Below are 21,165 nucleotides of genomic sequence, written 5' to 3'. Positions count from 1 at the left end.
ACACTAATGGTGAAGGCCGACCTAATTGAGCAAGAGAAGGATGTTCCTAAAGAGAAGAGAGATTAGATTAATAATGCTTTGCATTTTATGATTTATAATTTTTATTTAAAATAAGGCATTTGATGCCAATATTTGTAGTCGCATTTATTTTAATAATAGCATATTTATTTCAACCTTAAAAATAAAAATTACAATGACATTTATCTATTATTTATTTATCCGAGTCAAGGAGTCGGACGCAATGGAAGAACGAAAATAAAAACTCGAACAATAATTGTAGGCGTCGTTTGAAGTGCGCCTACGTTAAAGCATGTGGTAAATATGCTTGGCACTCATAGGAAGTGGGAATTGACATTACGATTAGGGACAAATAAAGTAGGGAGCCGCCAACAAGTTTTTTAGGAACTTGTAAACCGTTCACGGATCATAAAAAAGGCAACCACGAGTAAGGGACAACGAAGGCAACAACGATTGACCCGTGAAGGTTACACCCCATTCATAATCCATGAGATTACTAACTCCATATGGTTCGGAACCACGAAAGGAGGATCGGGGATGATGGTACGAAGTGAGTCATGGAGTCATATTCGCCCGTATTGGCCTCTACTCGATTCTTATAGTGAAAAGTGATTTCTGCGATCTTAAAGGCATACAAACAAAATATTCAATTCGCTACAAACTATTATTATGCTAAATTGGTTTAATATTAATGCAACATATAATTCTAAAATATCGTGAATCTTGTGAAATATATGCTAAATTTTTACCTCAACACATCATTTCACAAGATTCACCACCATCTTTTCACCATTTCAAGAACAAAACATGAACATTATTTCACAAAGTAGCACCCAAAAATGGTGATTTGCTCAATTCTCCATCAAATCATGCAATTTTTGTCTCAAATTTCTCACAAACACATATGTATACATATATAAGTAGAATCATGGCAAGAATTTCAACATAAATCTTCAAAATAAAAAAACCCCCAAATTGATTTTTTAGGGTTTGTCATGAAATTGTTTATGTGAAGAAAATTCAAAGCAAAAATCAAAGGAAACTTACATGAATGTTTGAAGAGGGTCGAAAATGAGGAGAAGATCGAGAAATTAAAGCAAAATCAGTGGAAATTTGAGCTCCAAAAGCTCGAAGAACCTCGAAGAATCGCGCAGCCGCCGTGACACGGCTGAGTGTTGCCGCGACTCGGTGGAGCGTGAACGTGACACGGGGACCAATTCCCGTGTCACAGGAAGAACAATAGTCGCCGGAACCTCGTTGTGCAGCAGCAGCACTAACGAACAGCAACCGAGAACAATAATAGCAGCAACCCGCAGCGAACAGCACAAAAAAAGAAAAAAAAAACAAAAAAAGAAAAAACCGTGACACGGTGGTGGAAACCGGCCGACGGGAAGAAAAACCGAGCGCCGATTGCAACTGGACGAGACACGGAAATGCAAGAATTTTTTTGAGATTTTTTGGAGTGAAAATCAGATATGAGCAATGAAATGGAAGTGGTGAAGTGTGAAAAAGAACATGTGGATTTAAAGACAGAAAGAGACAAAAAAAAAAAAGTAACCGTTGCATGTGACTGATTCAAAAGCAGCAGAATAAAAAAAAAAAAAAAGAGGAAAAAAATTCCCGTGACACGGGATCCTTGTCCCGTCTGGCGGGAAGCCTTGACCGTGTCACGGGGACTTGCTGACGTGGCACGGCAAAACTGCATTTGGTCAGGGAATATTCTTGGTTTTTTGACCAGTTTGACTGATTTTCCGAGCTTATTGGGAGATTATTTTTTGCTACAGTTACGCGGAAAATTCCAACTGATGTTTAAGGGGGACTAAAATTACCATTTTACCCCTGACAAGCGTCAAAGCCTATTTTTCGGCATTTTAAGCATTTAATATGGTCGGATAATCGGCTTAAAATTGTGAATCATCTGCGACCCACGTTCGGGGATAATCGAACCACCATACACTTATCAATTTTCAGCAATCGTCGGCTTTCCTCAGGCTTGGAAAGCGTTATCGGTGGATTTTTCTTCAAGTATAGAAAACCGCCAAGTCGGCTTTCTTCAGGCTTGGAAAGCGTTATCGGTGGATTTTTCTTCAAGTATAGAAAACCGCCAAGTCGGCTTTCCTCAGGCTTGGAAAGCGTTATCGGTGGATTTTTCTTCAAGTATAGAAAACCGCCAAGTCGGCTTTCCTCAGGCATGGAAAGCATCATCAGTGGATTTTTCTTCAAGTATAGAAAACCACAAAATTCCTTTGTCGGCTTTCCTCAAGTATGGAAGGCATTAGCGGTGGATTTCTTCAAGCATAGAATGACACCAAATTCGTCCGTCGACTTTCCTCAGGCATGGAAAGTATTATCCGGTAGCTTTCTTCAGGCTTAGAAAGATTCTTCAGTCGGCTTTCCTCAAGCATGGGAAGCATTTCAACAAATGTCACTCGGTGGATTCCTTCAAGCTTAGGAAGCTGCCAAATTCGTTTGTCACCGACACACTGGTGCCAGATACGTATTCTATCCCGTTACTCTTCTATTTTTGGAATTAACATTTTTCTACAGGTATCGGCGTATACAGAATGATTTAGGATCGCAGAACATCTTAAATCATTCTCTGTCCCTATCGACTACTTTGACTATCGTTTTCGAAACTAACGTTTCTACAAACTCAGTCAAAGTGGGGGCTACTGTAGACACCTAAAAATGTCTCCCCAAAACCAAACCCGATGATAAATAACCTTTCACCGCCTCTATTGGTCGGGTTTAGTATTTAATCCCGAGAGTGCTTAAAAAATCGTATTTTATTAAATTCATACCTTTGAAAGGTCCATGGATTAGTCTTGATGTTTGGTAAAATCATAGTTTTAATTTTAGCCCAAGCTTATTAATTAATTTTAAGCCCAAACCTTTTTATTTTATTATTTTATTATTTATTTTTGGCCCAAACATTTTATTTATTTTTATTTCATTATTTTCTTATTTTAGCCCGAATAATAAAAGTCAGGAAAAAGCCCGAAATTATCAATCGGCACTTAAAAAGCCGAAAAAAATTAGGGTTAAAAATGAATTTAGACAGAAAAATGGACTGGAACTGACGAAAATAGAGGTGGTAATTATTATGGTTAGTGGTGATGGACGAAGGATGAAGGACGAGGTGGTAATGGAGGTTAGGATGAAGGTTATGTTAATGGAGGAAGGAGGAAGAGAGAGAAATGAGTGGTCATGGAGGAAAAAAATAAATTAAATTACGTAATCTTCAAGTAATCGGTCACTTAGGCTCGATATGGGAGAATATATATCAAAGGTGGGATTATTCAGGGTTAATCCAAATGTAAGATTATTTTGGGAGAACCAGCAAAAGGTTGGATTATTCTTGTAAAATTTTCCTTATCTAAACCATTTTTTTTTTAGTAATCTAAACTACTATCGATATACAATTAAAAAGTAGCAATTAGTGATATGCTTAGTAAAATCGCTACTACTAAGGTTTCGTTACTTCACCTTATTTTTGCTGAACTGAAATTATTTTTAGGAAAAGTTGGATTTTGGTACCTCGAAAATGGGGGTAATTGAATTTTAGTACCCATCTAAAATTTTATTTTAAATTGGTACCTCAAAAATGACTAAACTATAGATATCAGTACCCCCGTTAGCATTCTGTCAACTTTGTCGTTAGTGGGTCCCATTATCTAATTATTTAATAATTTAATTTATTAAAAAAAACATTTAATAAAAAAAACTTAAAAAAATCAGCCACCAACCTTCCCCGCGCCGACGCCACCCCCCCCCCCCCACCAGCCCTGTCTCCCCGCGACGACGCCACCCGTGGTGTTGGTTGGTGGTTTGTGAGTTTCGGGGTTGTGGGCGGTGGATCTAAGTTCGTGGGTTGTGTGTTTCGGGGTTGTGGGTGGTGGGTTTCGTGGTTGTGGGTCTGGGTTCGTGGGAATTGGGTTTCGAGGTGGGTGGTGGTGGGTTGTAGTGGGTTCGACGGTTGTGGGTCTGGGTTCGTGGTGGCGAGTTTTGGGGTTGTTGGCTGGGTTCTTAGGTTATGGGTTTTGGGTTTTGGGGAGGGTGGTGGTGGGTTGTAGTTCGTGGGTTGTCGGTTTCGGGTGCGCTGGGTTGGTGGGTTGTGGGTCTGGGTTTTTGGTGGTGGGTTTCGGGGTGGGTGGTGGTACGTGGGTTTCGGGGTTGTGGGTCTGGGTTCGCAGGTGGTAGTGGTGCTGGGCTCGTTGGTGGTGCGCTGGGTGGTGGTGTGTTGGTTGGTACTGGGCCCCGTTCGTGGTGTTGGGCTCGTTGGTGGTGCGCTGGGTGGTGGTGTGTTGGGTGGTGCTGGGCTCCGTTCGTGGTGCCGGGCTCGTTGGTAGTGCGCTGAGTGGTGGTGTGTTGGGTGGCGTCGTCGCGGGGAGGTAGGGATGGTGGGGGGGTGGCGTCGGCGCGGGGAAGGTGGGTGGCTGGTGGTATTAGGGGTTTTTCTGATTTTTTTATTTTTTATTTTTTAAGTTTTTTTTTATGGAAAAATTAGAAAAAATAATCCCAACTTTCTTCAATTTTCGTAGAAAAATCCCAACTTTCATTTATTCTGGAATAATCCAAACTTTGGGGGGTCTTCTTCTTCTTCAATCCCAAACACCGGTTACCGGTTGAATGGGTTTCCTGGTTTTTTTTTAATTTAAAGTGACACGTGTCACGCGTTAATTGGTTAAAAAATATAAAAACAAAAAAATTAAAAAAAAAACAAAATAAAAAAAATCAGCAAACCAAATCCGACCACCCTGCGCTGGTGATTCGAGCCATCTCCGGCGGCTGTTGCTACTCCCCTCCCCTACCCAAACCCCGACGCTGGTTTCCCCCCTCCCTTGCGCCAGTTTCCCCCTCCCCCAACGCTGGTGATGCGACCCAATCTCCTCCTCTCCATTTCCGTCGCCACCACCAATCGCAACTCCTTTTCCAGCCACCACAAGCACTCGAAACTTCCTTTAAATGTCTCCCCAACTCCCGAAAAACCTCTAAACACCCTTCCCCCACCATCGAAAATCCTAGCCGCTAGGGTTTTCGACGGTGAGGAAGTGGTTGTTGGGGGTTTTCGGGAGGGGTTTCGAATCGAAAAGGAGGAGATTGGGGGTGGAGGTGGGTCGAAATGTCGGCACAGAGGGTTTGGGGGGAAAGGGGTGCACATTTTGGGCAGGGGAAGGGAGGGATTGGCGCGGCTGGCGGTGGCAGTTGGTGGTGGTGGTGGTGGGGGTTAAGGTGGCAGGCAGGGTATTAAGGGTTTTTTGGTTTTTTTTTTAATTTTTTTTAAATTAAATTATTTGTTTTTGGACCAATTGCAGTTTGACACGTGGCACATAACCTATTACAACAGGTCATTGACTTTCGTTGACCGGTTTGGGATTGAAGAAAAAGAAGACCCCCCAAAGTTCGGATTATTCCAGAATAAATGAAAGTTGGAATTATTCTACGAAAATTGATGAAAGTTGGGATTATTTTTTCTAATGTTTCCTTTTTTTATTAAATGTTTTTTCTTTTTTTTTTTAATAAATTAAATTATTAAATAATTAGATAATAGGACCCACTAACGGCAAAGTTGATAGAATGCTAACGGAGGTACTGATATCTATAGTTTAGTCATTTTTGAGGTACTAATTTAAAATAAAATTTTAGATGGGTACTAAAATTCAATTACCCCCATTTTCGAGGTACCAAAATCCAAATTTTCCTAAAAATAATTTCAGTTCAGCAAAAATAAGATGAAGTGAACGAAACCTTAGTAGTAGCGATTTTACTAAGCATATCACTAATTGCTACTTTTTAATTGTATATCGATAGTAGTTTAGATTACTCGAAAAAAAAATGGTTTAGATAAGGAAAATTTTACAAGAATAATCCAACCTTTCGCTGGTTCTCCCAAAATAATCTTACATTTGGTTAACCCTGAATAATCCCACCTTTGATATATATTCTCCCATATCGAGCCTAAGTGACCGATTACTTGAAGATTAGGTAATTTAATTTATTTTTTTCCCTCCATGACCACTCATTTCTCTCTCTTCCTCCTTCCTCCATTAACATAACCTTCATCCTAACCTCCATTACCACCTCGTCCTTCATCCTTCGTCCATCACCACTAACCATAATAATTACCACCTCTATTTTCGTCCCAACAACCAGTCAATCACCTCCATCTTTTCTCCATTTTACAAACCACAATCACCACCACGAAGGGAGAGAGAAGGAAAACGGGGAAAGAGAGGTTTTGAAAGTAGAGGCAGGAGAGGGTGGTTTCCATGGGTTTTGTGTGGTGGTGGGGGTTTGTGGGTTGGTTGATGGTGCGTGGAGGTTTGTGGGCTGGTTGATTTAATTGGGACAGTAGGGGTTTCTGGTTGATTTTAGATACAAAATCGTTAATTAGTTGGATATAATCAAAATAATCTAAGGCTTTGATTGTAAGCATTTTTCATGGAATTCATTTTTCAAAGAAAACAATATTCAATGGAAAACACGATTTTGAAAAGGAATTTCCTATGTTTATTTGATTATAGAAAAAATAATAGAGAAATAGAAATCTGAAATTAAAAGGAAAGGGAAGATTAGAGGAGAGAAAACAGAGAAGTGAGGAGTAAGAGGAAAAGAGCTTTGCATCAATATTTTGTTCAGTGTTTTCTTGTAAAAATAGACTAGATAAATGTGTTACAACAAGATCCAGTAACATCATTTCAGGCCACACAGACAACATATTTGTATGATGGACTAATATTTGTAAAGAATAGCTATCGTATGAAAGTACTAAACGTGTGAACAGATTGCAGCATGACTCTGATAACTGGCAAGGACAATAAGGATAAATCTTGTCCTGTGTGAGAGCTTCAGTTATGCGGAGTAGTATGATATCTGATGGATGATAAATTGCAGGACTTGGCTGATGAATTTGGATGCTAGAGGGGTCAGTCCCAGCACTTCAGTGATAACCCAACTGCATCTGGCAGAGCCTTCCATATCAAATTGCAATTGACTTATATGCTCCAGCATTTCCTAGCCCTGTTCAATGACAGAAGAAGCTTTTTAGCAGATATCCAAAGCCACATCGCAATAAACTAAAAACTAAGTAACGGTATCAATGTCATGCTGTACATAGAACCCAACACGGAACGACACCATAAGTTAAAACCATTAAATTGATTGAAATAAAGATCATCAACAACCAGATCTTCCAATTTCAAAAACTACTGTTCAAAATTTCAAATGCCTTATATCTGTCTAGACAAAAAAATGAGATGCTACTTCAGTGATCTAACATAGCAGATGACTATAGAAATCATGGAGATACATATCTACTATAAGCTGATTATGATGAATACTAAAACAAAGATCCAACTTCTGCGTTCCACTGTAATTACTTGGCCTGCAGTACATGCAAACATCAAGGACTAAGTTGTCAGTAATGAAGTCTAGAAGAAGATTTTTGGTATTCAAAACACTCTGATGTTAGCATGGAGCTTGGAACAACTGCATGTCTGCACATGCATGATACAACCGAGTTTATTGATATCAAACTTTGTTTGAGGAAGTGAGTTGGCAAATGCAAAAACATATGAATGAATCAACTAACAGAAATTCAGAATGAGGAAATCTTAACATTGTCTGTCAATCTAAGATGCTAACCTAGCATTAAATTGAAGAACTGTTAATGATTGGTTACGAGCTCACGAGTCATGAGTCTCATGACTATGTTTTGTTCCTTCACATCCACTTCACAGCTATACACCATCAGTTTTACTAGTAGGCAAAAAGATTAAACTCTTGTCAAAATATATACTTGTCTAAATTATGTTAATATTTGATTGGTACACAGATTCAACTTACAACTGGTGGGAAGGGGGGAGGGGATTAACCTGTCACATATAGATCAACCCAAAACATGTACACAAAATAAGCTCAGCAATAATAGCAACACAGCTACAGAAATAGAGCTGCTTGCTTTACTTGGCAATCAGCTCTCTGTGTCCTACTGAATAGCTAGCCAAAACAATTAGATTATTCAATTCAGTAAGTAAGATATACCATGCATCAGCATAAAATAAATGAGCAAAAGATTAAAGAAAAGCACTCACAAATACAAGTAAAAAGAAGCCCTTTACTCAAACGAGAACATTTTTTAGGGGAAAAAATTGAACAGAGAAATAGATACATTGTTGGTTCATACAACATTCAAGGGAATATAATCAAAGAGGTACAGTATTTTCCATAAGAATCAGTTGAAAAAACCCAGAAGACTGAGTATATTAGCCATCCTACCCTCACCCCTTTCCATATTCTTCTTTTTCATCTTTCCTTTCTTTCTAATTTAATTCAAAATTTTCAATAGTTTTATTCCTCCTCAGATTACAGAGGACTAAAGGAGCCTTGTTCATTAGATAACTGATTTTTATTTTACAGTGCAATTCAGACCACCAATAAATCAATAATAGGCCAATGTTCCAGAAATATGGACTGATTTGCTTAAAGTCTGTAATTTAAAAAATATCATTCAAAAGATTAATAATGAAATAAAGGGAGATCTATTTGAAAGTTATTATCATGAAGGGAAAATAAACAATCCTCAAGAGTCAAAGGTCAGGGTACCACATTTTTAAGTTCAATATTGATTAACAAAGATAGATGATAAGCATTTACAGCTAATATGGGGTAGGAAAGAAGTGGAGTAAAATGCAAAACACAAAGTCGTACCTACCATGTCTTTTTTGTATGCGGCCCCTGCCAAAATTGAGGTAAGTTTATGAACCATATTGTGCTATCTTACCCCCAGCAGAGGCAGTTTCTACATAATCTTAAATTAAAAGGCATCAAACTAAGCTACTTAACAAGCAATTGTAGTTTAATGAGAGAGTTCAGTTGTCCACATGCCAATACATAATATACAACAATATATATGAAGAGCTTACCTGAAGAATCATAAGTTGGCAAGCTGACATACTTTAAACATGAGTGTTTTGAATAATCCACCTTTTGTTTAATTCTAATGTCAGTTGCACAATCTCGAGGCTGTATGTCATCAAAAGTTCAAAACCTTGTAGTTAGATCAGGATGAAAGAGATTAATACAGAGATTTAAAGAAAAAACTAGAGAAGGCAGAAAATTATTGGAAACGTCAATAAAATAGGCACTTTAGTATAATTTCTCTACCAATCTTCTAAGAACTATAGCAATATTGTTTCCTTCTCCACAGTATAAAAGGGAAAATAAAATTTTAGAATCAAAAGCCCAGGAAAATTGTGCATGAACACAACTTTTCACATGAAGCAGATCGATATGAGACAGCTAAAGAGGTTGAAAGTAGGAACACAATAATCAGAACTAACCTTGAAATCCTTATAGGCATTTGAATTGGCACTGGCAGAAGCTAAATCCTGCAGCTCCAAAATGTACGTTATTACTATCAGAGGCATTTGAATTGGCACTGGCAGAAGCTGGCCCACACGGTACAATTGCTTCAAGAGATCAGAGTCCCCCAAATCATCAGCAAAGCCACCAGAAACAAAAGCACACCATATTCCATCCTGTAGTCTCCTTTCAGCTTCCATGGACGCAGCTTGAACAGGGCTTAATGCAGACATTTTATTATTATCACCACCAAGCCGTAAAGGTCCAGATGGTAGAAGGGAATTGAAATGTTTTCTGTTTTCAGCAGCAGCAAGGGTTCTTTTGTGGAGGGAAGCTAGAGGTTGCTGACGAGAAAACCCATTTAAACATTTTCCAGAAAAATCAAAGCCTTCTCCTGTGCCAGATATTCCCTTGGACATCGATTCCTCACATTCCTGCGTTTGATGGAGAAAACGTAAATGACAACGAAAAGAAACTACACAACCTGCTTATGTAATGGCTTATATTACAGCTTTGGGTAAACTATGTAAAACTATTCTGCACAAAATACACAGATGAAAATTGTATTGAACGTTTGAAGGGTTCCCAAGTAACAACTTGTTATGGACTGCCTTGGTATTTTCTGATTTAAAGACTAATTAAGAGATAAAAGCTTGATACTTTGATTAGTAATGGCTGAAAATTGGATACAAAAGGATAGATTAATAGCTTAAGGCTATCACTCTCTTGATAACTTTAGGTTATCACTCTCCTAGTAACTTGAGGTTACTACTCAACATTTTTCCTCATAATTCACATGATAGCAAATGCATATACTATCCCTTATTTATACTAAGGCTTAGTTAGGAATAAGGGCTACTAACCTAAAAGAACTAAAATTCCCAAACTACCCTTGTTAGTGTTAGTCTGTTACATTACCGGCCCCCTAAACTTCCACCTTGTCCTCAAGGTGGATAATAATCGGCACTCGATTCTCAGCGACAGCAATGATCTGTCAAGGTTGATGAAGGATGTGAAATTTGGCTTGAATATGTGAGGTTATAAGAGTTGGGTTTCATAACTGATGTTGGAGGAAAGACCTATAGTTAACAAGCCCAAAATATGAAGGGTAAGTGGGCCCAATAATTTGCATGGCTTTATCAAATTGAATTGGATTAGCCTGTAGCTCTTTTCTTCCCTTATATGCACGTGGCACCAGCAGTCAGAGTTTGTTTATGCTAGTAGCCTTCAGCCCATTGACCAATTTGCCCTTACTAACCCCATCTTGTATAATTGGCTTCTTCCACAAGGCAAAGAAAATTCCAGTCAACCTTCTGCCAAAAGCTACTCCTTCTGCATTCTTGAAGACCCCACCAAATAACCACTCTCCTTGAAACATGCCTTCTGCTCCACCTCCGGCCAAACACCAGCTGCCGGTAAAACCACCGGCGAAAGCACCACCCCTTCTTGCAGCCACCGGTGGTGATGAATCGACGGCCCTAGCAAAATTACTTTGACCAGTACCGCCTCTGTCTCCATTTCCACCGGCGAACTTACCTGGGCCACCGCCGGTAAAACCACCGGAGAAGTCACCGCCTCTTCTTATCGCCATCATTGGCGGCGACTCGGTTTCACCAGCTAGCCCGCCTCAACCATCTTTGCTTCCCTTAAACAAAAACTTGGTTGGTTTGCATGTGAACCCACCCCAAAAGCCACCTTCAAAATCGTTCACTCCACCACCACAATTACTAGCACATATCAATCCACCTGTCAACCCACCAGCACGTCCATGAAGTCCACCACTGGACTCGCTTGCACCTGATCCGCCCTTCACCCAGCCATAGCCTTCTCTGTTCAGGCCACCACAAGTGGTGGTCTTATCACCGCGCTCATCTTTTCCAGCCAAAACTCCTGGACCACCACCGGATCCACTACTATTGGCGCCACCCTTTTCGAAACATCCTCCTATTCTATCGCCTTCAAACACATCAACCTCAGCCCTTCGCACAGTCCAAAGAATCACCCCATATTCGACATCGACTCCACCGTGACACCCACCAGCAAATCCACTAGAGAAATCACCAACCTTCCTTGCGACCCTTAGTGGTGAAAATTCAATTTCAGACCTTCTTCGACCATCTCCCCTTCCCTCAAATGAAACTTTGGTGGGTTTGCTTGTGAAACCACCACCAAGGCCACCTTCGAAAACACTCACCTCACCACCAAAATCACTAGTACAGATTACCCCACCAGTTAACTCACCTCGCCCATCAGGTCCACCGTCCACCACCAGATTCGCCGGTGACTCCAGCTTGCCCTTCACGGACAGCAAAGCACCGTCAAACTGGAAGAAAACTTCAGTTGGTTTGTCTGTAAAACCTTCCTCACCCTTCATTCCAGATGGCCTTTCTTCTCCTCAGCCCTCTCCCTTCCTTTCCGCTGCCATCGCTTGGTTGACCGCCACTTCCACCACTGCCCTAATGGATTCTTTCTCTAATAATTCCGGAGATTTCTCACTCCTTTCCTTCTTATTTGGTAGCCACCTCCCTGAATTTCGAAGCAGCCAAGTCTTCAATTCTTGCCAGTCACGAAATGGTAGCCACCTGTGTTCACATTCGAACCACTGTAACGCTTCGCCGCAAAGCCCGATGATGGCAACCTTGAGCTTCTCCTTTTCATTCAACTGGAAAAATTGAAAGTAATCCTCCATTTGGAAGATCCAGTCATCTGAGTTTCTTCCATTAAATTCGTGAATTTGAAGCTCCTGCCGGATTCTCTTCTCCTCCACAGGATCTGAAATTCCTTGCTCCCTATTAAGGGAAATGTATTTAAATTCCTCATGAATCCATTTCTTCATGAGTCGTTCGCCATCTGTTCCAGCAAACTGCATTTTTTTTTTATTTTATTTTTTAAAGCGGTGGTACAGACTGGTAGTTCCAGTCAACGGCAGCCCACAAGACCGCCAGCTCTGATACCAATTGTTATGGACTTCCTTAGTATTTTCTGATTAAAGACTAATTAAGAGATAAAAGCTTGATACTTTTGATTAATAATGGCTGAAAATTGGATACAAAAGGATAGATTAATAGCTTAAGGCTATCACTCTCTTGATAACTTTAGGTTATCACTCTCCTAGTAACTTGAGGTTACTACTCTCAACATTTTTCCTCATAATTCACATGATAGCAAATGCATATACTATCCCTTATTTATACTAAGGCTTAGTTACGAATAAGGGCGACTAACCTAAAAGTACTAAAATTCCCAAACTACCCTTGTTAGTGTTAGTCTATTACACAACTCATGAGTTTAACTGCCCCAAGGGAATCGGCGATTCCTTTGATGATATCTGGTAACTAAATAGAGAGCAAATATTGTTTGAACGACAAGATTTTGATGCCCAAAAGAACCTCAATTTATGATGGTGAGCCACATATTTGAATTTAAATTTATAAATAAAAAGAAACAATTAACGAACTCATGTTGTATGAACTTGAGTTGCTATGGAGTAAAATGATACTGCTCACAGACTCAATATCAAACACTTCCATTTTACAAGCTCATATACACTGTCACATAACTCAAACTATGAATTTAATCTTGATGCTGACCTTTATAAGCTGATCCCATAGCTGATAGAAACTCGCATTATGAGGACCATGGGCATTATGGCAAAGCTCGTGAAGCATTGTATCCAACACTTCATGAAATGAGTAGAACTCTAACTCCCTGCCAGGCCTCCAAAGCCTCAACTTCACTTCTACCCCACGATTAACATTTAATCCAAGAAGTTCATTAATTTTGGGACTGCAAGGCCAGCAAGTGAATTTCTATTAACTCGATGAGATGCAATATAGAAATTAAACATCCAGGCAAACCCAAAAGATCTGAAAATAAACATTGTATGTGTGTGTGTGTGCTGCAATACTCAGATTTCTATTTAACACAAGGAACCCATGCTTTTCCCTAGTATAACATTATACAAAAAATAATAGGGTACTAAAACCTGAAATGTTTCATTCTGTATACATCATTCTTTTTCGAACCTAGGTACAATGGCACAAGGTTCAGCAGTGTGGACAAGGCTCAAGAGTGCTATAAAATGCACAGGTCTGCAAGCAACAATTCAATTCTATAGAGTCCATTGTTTATACATCAAAAACAGCAGCACAATAAAATAAAAAAATAACATATATTAAAATCATGCCACAATCACCTAACAAAGTCTCACAGCAACAACAATCTAACATCTACACTTTCCTACCAAACTCTATCAAAATAGAAAGTTCAAATAACAATCACCTACAAACACAACCATGCTTCAACAATCAATATTCTATAATATGAAAAAAAAAAATGAAATATTAACCTAACCAAGTCTCATAGCAACAACAATCTAACATCTACTCTTTCCTCAAAACTCTATCAAACTTGAAAGAAAATCGAAAGCTCAAATAACAATCACCTACAAACACAACCATGCTTCAACAATCAACAATATGAAAAAAAAAAAAAGAAATTTAACTCCAACCCTTCAACAACCAACAATCAACAATATTTTGCCACAATAGTACGTGTTCTACGTTTGTGGCTAGCCCGGGGGATTTAAGCTCTATCAACCCAAAAACGCTCATGGAAATAAGGGTTCATCCGAGTTTTTAAATCCACCCAAACCATGGAGTCGAGTTCGATTTCATCACGAACTCGCGGAGTCGCCTGTTGGCATACACCCTCAAGGGAGGTTGCTTTGCTAACGCGTCAAACTCTTAACCATGGTACCCTTTGACACCCAAAAGCTTGACCATAGTGGAACTTAGATCTTGACTTTAGGTTGCGAATTTCATTGCATCATGCGTGACAATGTGCTTATATGTGCATTTTTTTTATTGATTTTTTTTAATTGTTTTTTTATTAAACCCTTTTTTATTTTTATTTTTTAGAGTCGAGTCATAGTTTTTTTTTTTTTTTTGAGTCACCCGGATTTTTATTCCCGTATACTGCACAAGAGTCGACTTGTTTTGGTCATAGCCGGAGTTCTAGAAAGAGTTACGTGTTGTGTAAAATATGGATTTGTAGCCCCGAGTTTTATGTTTCACTTGGAGCTGCTTTCGTCTTAATCAGAACCACAGATCAAAAGTTATAACCGATATATTACAGCTTATCCAGTTTAGGTGTCTTTTTAACGTTACCTTTTTTATTTTATTTTTAAAAAAAAAAAAAATCGTGTCAAGATAGTCTTAGCCAAGTCCTTTAATCCATGTCAACTCTTATAACATAGGATTGTAGATTTTTTTTTATTTTTTTATTTTTTTTTACCTATGACTCTTAACTTTTCTAGAATTCTAGTCCTCTTCCTAGTTTCTTGTGATCAATTTTTGTGCTAACCTTAACATGTGTTCTTTGTCTTTGATTGTGGTTGATCTTATTTATGACTAACGATTGCCAATGGACCGTTTTCACTTAGTAAATAGCATAAACATTAAAAATGGACAAAATTAATCAAGTTAGTTTGTCTTTTAGTCTTCCGTGCTATTTGGTCATTGGGTCCGTTGTTTTTCACAACGTCCTCATGTCTAGCCATGCGATCATGCCACGAGTCTTAATAAACTCACCTAATCACACATGTTGAGTCGTTGCACACACTTTGTCTTCGAGTAATGCACTTTATTGATTATGATCGTATACTAGGGCCATGCATGTATCGTTTTCCATCGTAATAGGAATGAGTGGAGTATTTCCCATCAGTTTTCAAAAACGTTTCATACACTCTTCCTTTTCAATCCGAGTACTGAGTGAATGCATTAAGTGAGTTCTTCCTTACACAGTACTTGAGTCTAAAATCAGTAGGCAAGAGTCTAGCATAGGTTCTCCTTATCCATGTGGCTATGTGTCACATTTCTTACCTTCTTCATGAATGAGCATCTCTTTCTTACATTCGATCACGTGATAAGCAAAAATTCAAAAAAAAAGAATCATTTATTGCCGAACTAAACATAAGGTACACCAATGACCTGAGGCACCTTTACAACCCTGTCATTCCCCACTAACCACTCAATCACATATCCATTTCTTCATCAACCACTTTGAGCCTCGTCTAACGTTTGGCCTTCATTTCTTCAACCCACATTCACTTAACCCTGGGATTGGAAGGTGTGTAATTGTATAACATTCAAAAAGCAAGTAAAAAAAAACTGCAAAACAACAATAAAACAATGTCTAAGGGCAAGTGTTCCAATGTCTTTGATATGAACTCGTCTCAAATTGCGTCTCTCATCGAGTGCTTGGTACCGTGCCTGAGAAACATGAATGCTAAGTAAGTGATGGACCGCATGATCTGAGATTTCCCACATTGATTCAAAAAAAAAGAAAAAAAAAAGAAATTCAAAACAAAAAAAAATATATGAAAAATAAAATTTGCAAAGTCTAATACATAATTGCATATCTTGGGGGGCTTCTCTCGGGTCTTGAGCCTTTTACCCCTTTCTTCTTTAAACCTTAGCTTATCCACATTACAACCCTTGAAAGACCTCTTTGAGGTGTGCACACACTTGTGCAAAGTTCGGTTAGAGCTACGTTCGGCCTTATTCCTAATGGATACGTAGGCAACCTCACATCGAGGTGCGGCCACATTCATATTCATATCTATGCATGATCGAGTCAAAGAATATCCAATGCTTATCTCTATATCCCTACCCATTTAGAGCTAGACTTGGGGGCTTGAACCCACATCACATTAGCTTACCCAGCCTAAAGAGTCATCATCTTTGACTCTTTACACATATATTTCCATCACCATAGCCTTTGCAGCCTCACCTTAGTATCACTTTCACACACTTCTTTCACACACACATCCATATCCATATCATCCTCCCTTTAAGAACCCTTTATCATGGAATCTTGTTTCCCTACCGTGCATGCTTCATCATTTTCAAGACAACATTCATTAGAAGAAACGTTGTATACTTGCTTAGCTTCCTAACCTGAGCAATATTCATTGTTTCATGCATCGCATAATGCGCTGAGAAACATTTATATATCAATGATTTTTAATCATACAAAGCATATCGTGCTTAGCTCCTTGACCTAAGCAACGTTCATTATGCAATAATCACTTCATCTGTATACGTGCTTAGCTTCCAGACCTATGTGACGTTCAAGATCGTTTCTTTACACCATATATGATGCTTAGCTCCATGACCTAAGTTCATTCATCGTGTCACATGATGAAATTATCCTTAACCTCCTAGCCTAAGAACATACATCATGCATACATTATACTCAAGACGGGCAGTTCAATATGACAAGAAGAAAATCCATGTGATTCATTTCATCTTGCTCAACAAGGAAGTTCAAAACTTCTTCCCTTTTCTTATCATGACTTTTCTTTTGGGGAAGTTTAAAAAAAACTTTTTCAAAATTTTCTCATCGAGGGAAGTTCGAAAATAAAAGTTCAGTTTTCACATCTTTCTTTTTCGGGAGAAAGTCGGTACCCTCCACTCATGACAAAAATTGACGGAAATTTTTTGCTTTTTCGTCTTCGTTTGCTTGTATCTGCACACACACATATATACACACACACTCACAAGTCATATACATGTCGTGTCACATCAAGTCAAACTTGGTCAAGTTAGTGGTCAAGTCAATCACAATATATACGAGTCCATTGGCAAATTAATTTTTGCAGGTCTCATCTACAGCCCACGTTCGGGGACAAGCGAACAAACTACAGCTCACGTCCGGAGACAAGCGGACCATCTACAGCCCACGTCCGGGGACAAGCGGACCATCTACAGCCCACGTTCAAGGACAAGCGAACCAATTACATCCCACGTTCGGGGACAAGCGAACCTTTTATAGCCCACGTCCGGGGACAAGCGGACCATCTACAGCCCACGTCCGGGGACAAGCGGGCCATCTACAACCCACGTCCGGGGACAAGTGGACCATCTGCAGCCCACGTCCGGGGACAAGCGGACCATTTATAGCCCACGTCCGGGGACAAGCGGACCATTTACAACCAGCCCATGTCCGGGGACAAGCGGACCATCTACAGCCCACGTCCGGGGACAAGCGGATCATCTACAACCCACATCCGGGGAAAAGCTGACCATTTACAGCCCACGTCCGGGGACAAGCGGACCATCTACAGCCCACGTTCGGGGACAAGCGAACCATCTACAACCCACGTTCGGGGACATTCGAACCACCATCATTTCATGATGCAAGGTTCTCGATACATAGAGACTTGCAATATCATCATCTGTCGACTTTCCTCAAGCATAGAAAGTATTATCCGGTTGATTTCTTCAAGCATAGAAAACCGCCAAATTCCTTTGTCGGCTTTCCTAAAGCATGGAAAGCATTATCGGTGGATTTCTTCAAGCATAGAAAAATGCCAAAATCATATGTCAAACTTTCCTCAAGCATGGAAAGTGTCATCCGGTAGGTTTCTTCAGGCTTAGAAAGCTACCAAATTCATCTGTCGACTTTCCTCAAGCATGGAAAGCATTTCAACAAACGTCATCCGGTGGATTCCTTCAAGCATAGGAAAAATACCAAACTCATTTGTCACCGATACACTAGTGTCAGATAAGCATTCTTTCCCTTTACTCTTTTATTTGTAGAACTAACATTTTTCTGCAGGTATCGGCGTATTTAGAGTGAGTTAGGATCGCAGAACATCTTAAATCATTCTCCATCCCTATAGACTACTTTGACTATCGTTTTTGAAACTAACGTTTCTACAAACTCAGTCAAAGTGGGGGCTTCTGTAGACACCTAAAAATGTCTCCCAAAACCAAACCCGATGATGAACAACCTTTCACCGCGATTATTGGTCGGGTTGAGTATTTAATATTAGAGTGCTTAAATCCATATTCAAACCCAATACATTTCATAAACAAACCCATATCCTAGCCCATTTCCCCAAACCACAACTTATTTTTCTTTTTTCGTGCCTTTAAACCTAAAATAATTCATTTCGTGTCCTTTAAAATCATTCATTTTGTGTCCTTCTTATAAAATGTTTAATCCATTTTGGTCCATAATCTGGGTCCAATGATTTAATAGTTGTATAGGGATTTAAAAGATATTTCCAACGATATATTATAAGCCCAAATCCAACTTATAACGAATAAGTTATGGCCAAAATATTAAGCTGAGCCCAAACCGAACCTAAGCCCACCTTACCTACGACCCAATGATCATGTGGAGGGTCTAAATGATTTAATCCAATTCCTAAACCAATTAGGATTAATTAGAAACTTCTATAAGTTTCTAAAAGATCCTAATTATCCTTTTTGAAAAGATAAGATTAAAGAGTTTGAAATTGAATAAAACTCCTTTTTTGAAAGTCCTAATTCTATCCGAATTGAAAGACATTCAAAGATAGACAGATATTATTTTCGTGCCTCATATTTTTTATCCAAATTTTATATGGTTGGATAGCCCTTGAAATTATCTTTCCAATGATATATTATAATATCAATTCCGAGATATAATGGAAAAGATATGAATAAAATGTCAAACTCTATCCAAAATTGACATCGTTTCACTATTTCGGCTATATCTTTTGTATACAAAATATTTTAATATTATTTTAATTGGGTTAGAAAGTATATTTGAATAGATTTCCAACTATATATTATTCATCTTATTCCAATTTCTGGATCAAAAGATATGACAAAAACAAAAACCGCAAAAACTGCTGTCTATCGCAAGATTTTTAATCCGATTCGAACTCGATCTTTTCTTGATTCTTCAACCCACTTTTTTCCCCATAAAAAGAGGTCATATCACCCCTTTTTCAATCATCAACAAGCTTGATCACAAAATAATTCTCTTCTCCCTCTTTAGCCTAAATAATAGCCACCCTATTCTCTCAAAATACTTCCCTTAATTAAGCACTCCAAGGAGTCCATACTTAACCCGAAGTTCTATACTTAAACCAAGGCGTGAAAGGTATAATTTACTGAGGGTTTAGACCAAATCAACTCTACTTTTAATTTAATTTAATTTCCATTTACTTTAAATTTTTATTGAAGTTACTAACAATTTATTCATGATGTAGCAATTTAAAGGAACGCGCGGAATGTGAGTGATTAATTAATTTAATTATCCTTATTTTATTTTAATATTGCTAGTATCATGATTAGGGTTATTTTATAATTGGTTTGACTAACGTTATTATTGTTAAATTGCTTCCTAATGTTTATTCTATTATTTTTATGATCACTATATTGCATGTTTAAAGGGAATATGTAATTGAAAATCACGCCTAATAAGATAATTTGGACAACCGGTTTAGGTTCCTTTTTAATCTTGTTGTTAATTCAAGTGATCACAATATTTTAGAATTATGTGTTGCATTAATATTAAACCAATTTAGCTTAATAATAGATTGGAGCGAATTGAATATTTTTTTTGTATACCTTTGAGATCGCAGGAATCACTTTTCACTATAAGAATCGAGTAGAAGCCAATACGGGCGAATGTGACTCCATGACTCACTTCGTACCATCATTCCCAATCTTCCTTTCGTGGTTCCGAACCATATGGAGTTAGTAATCTCATGGATTATGAATGGGGTGTAACCTTTACGGGTCAATCGTTGTTGCCTATCGTTGTCCCTTTATCGTGGTTGTCTTTTATGATCCGTGAATGGTTTACAAGTTCCTTAAAAACTTGTTGGCAGCTCCCTACTTTCCTTGTCCCTAATCTTATATGTCAACTCCCACTTCCTAAGAGTGCCAAGCATATTCACATATGCTTTTAACGTAGGCGCACTTCGAGCGACGCCTACAATAGTGAACCCTAGCTTAAAAATTAGGAGATAGTTCTTTGACTCCTATTGATTGCCCTTATCATTAATACTCACAACCTTTGATTGACATGCTCTTCCCAAGTTGTTGCAATTGACATGATTACTTGTTGATCCCTGTTCCTAGTGTTTTATTTCTTTGGTTACTTGTTTTGTTAGTTGTTAGTATTCTCCCTTTACCCTTTGATTTCGACCTAGCTTAGGCGCATAATTGAAAGTGTTTGAACATTACCGTTCCTTTGGGTTCGACCCTTGACTTGCCTCTATACTCGTATTTAGGTTTTTTAAGTGTTTATAAATTTAGTTTAACCAAGGAAAGATTAGATAACGACCTAGTTTTCCCCTCGTCAAAATGGCGTCGTTAATGGGGAACGGTGTCTATGTTTGAGTGTTTTTGATTACTTGAGTCTAGATCTTTGTGTATACTTTTCTTTTATTTGATTTTTGTTTGTTTTGTATAAAATGGACAATACCTCATTTCCATAATTAGAGGATGAACCATTTTGGGTGTACTTTAATAGACTAGAGAACTTCATTAGTTACCATGGTTGTGATATTTAGGAGGCTTGCGAGATTTGTTATCAAAATTTGAATGAGCAAATTAGAGACATTGTTGAAAGCATGTTTAATGGTGGATTTTGGGCATTGTCAATCGATGATGCTTGGGACTTTTATGTATGGTTTGCTAGAGATAGTTGTGATTGTGGTCATAGTTATTCAAATGCTTCCATTGATGATTGTTATGGTCCATGTTCCATGAATGATGAACCTTGCATGCCTAATTGTGCCCCCATTCCCCAATTTAATGATTCCACTCATATCTCTAATGTTGATCCTTTCATGCTTGCACATAGTTCTTTCCCCCATGATGCTTCTCAATGCTCTTCATCTTTCCAATCTTTAGATTCTACCTTTGAGTCTTCTTATAATCAAATTGGTGGTTCTTTGAGAAAATTGGAGATGAATTCTAATTTGGAACCAAATGA

General features: G+C 38.5%; 1 protein-coding gene across 1 annotated transcript; it reads right to left on the bottom strand.

Annotated features, from left to right (window-relative positions):
• Positions 1-6,620: 6,620 nt before the first annotated feature.
• On the bottom strand, positions 6,621-20,715 carry LOC110695476 (DNA-dependent metalloprotease WSS1-like). Its single transcript, XM_021872704.1, has 5 exons — positions 20,653-20,715; positions 12,972-13,190; positions 9,360-9,815; positions 8,943-9,042; positions 6,621-7,038 (listed from the first exon to the last, which is right to left on the bottom strand). The coding sequence occupies exons 1-5, from the start codon at positions 20,713-20,715 to the stop codon at positions 6,998-7,000; spliced, it is 879 nt and encodes a 292-aa protein (XP_021728396.1). The 3' UTR covers positions 6,621-6,997.
• Between the last annotated feature and the right edge of the window lie 450 nt (positions 20,716-21,165).

The sequence above is a fragment of the Chenopodium quinoa genome, unplaced genomic scaffold, assembly GCF_001683475.1.
Source record: "Chenopodium quinoa cultivar QQ74 unplaced genomic scaffold, ASM168347v1, whole genome shotgun sequence".
Lineage (NCBI taxonomy): Eukaryota > Viridiplantae > Streptophyta > Magnoliopsida > Caryophyllales > Amaranthaceae > Chenopodium > Chenopodium quinoa.
The sequence above is the reverse complement of the archived record's forward strand: the minus strand, read 5'-3'. Positions and strand labels throughout refer to the sequence as shown.

Excerpts from the sequence above, each read along its gene's own strand:
- LOC110695476 (XM_021872704.1), bottom strand. The coding sequence starts at position 20,715 with ATGAAGTTCTCTAGTCTATTAAAGTACACCCAAAATGGTTCATCCTCT. Across the intron at positions 9,043-9,359 it reads ATGCCTATAAGGATTTCAAG|CCTCGAGATTGTGCAACTGA; the intron begins GTTAGTTCTGAT and ends GATGACATACAG. Across the intron at positions 7,039-8,942 it reads GCCAACTTATGATTCTTCAG|GGCTAGGAAATGCTGGAGCA; the intron begins GTAAGCTCTTCA and ends GTCATTGAACAG.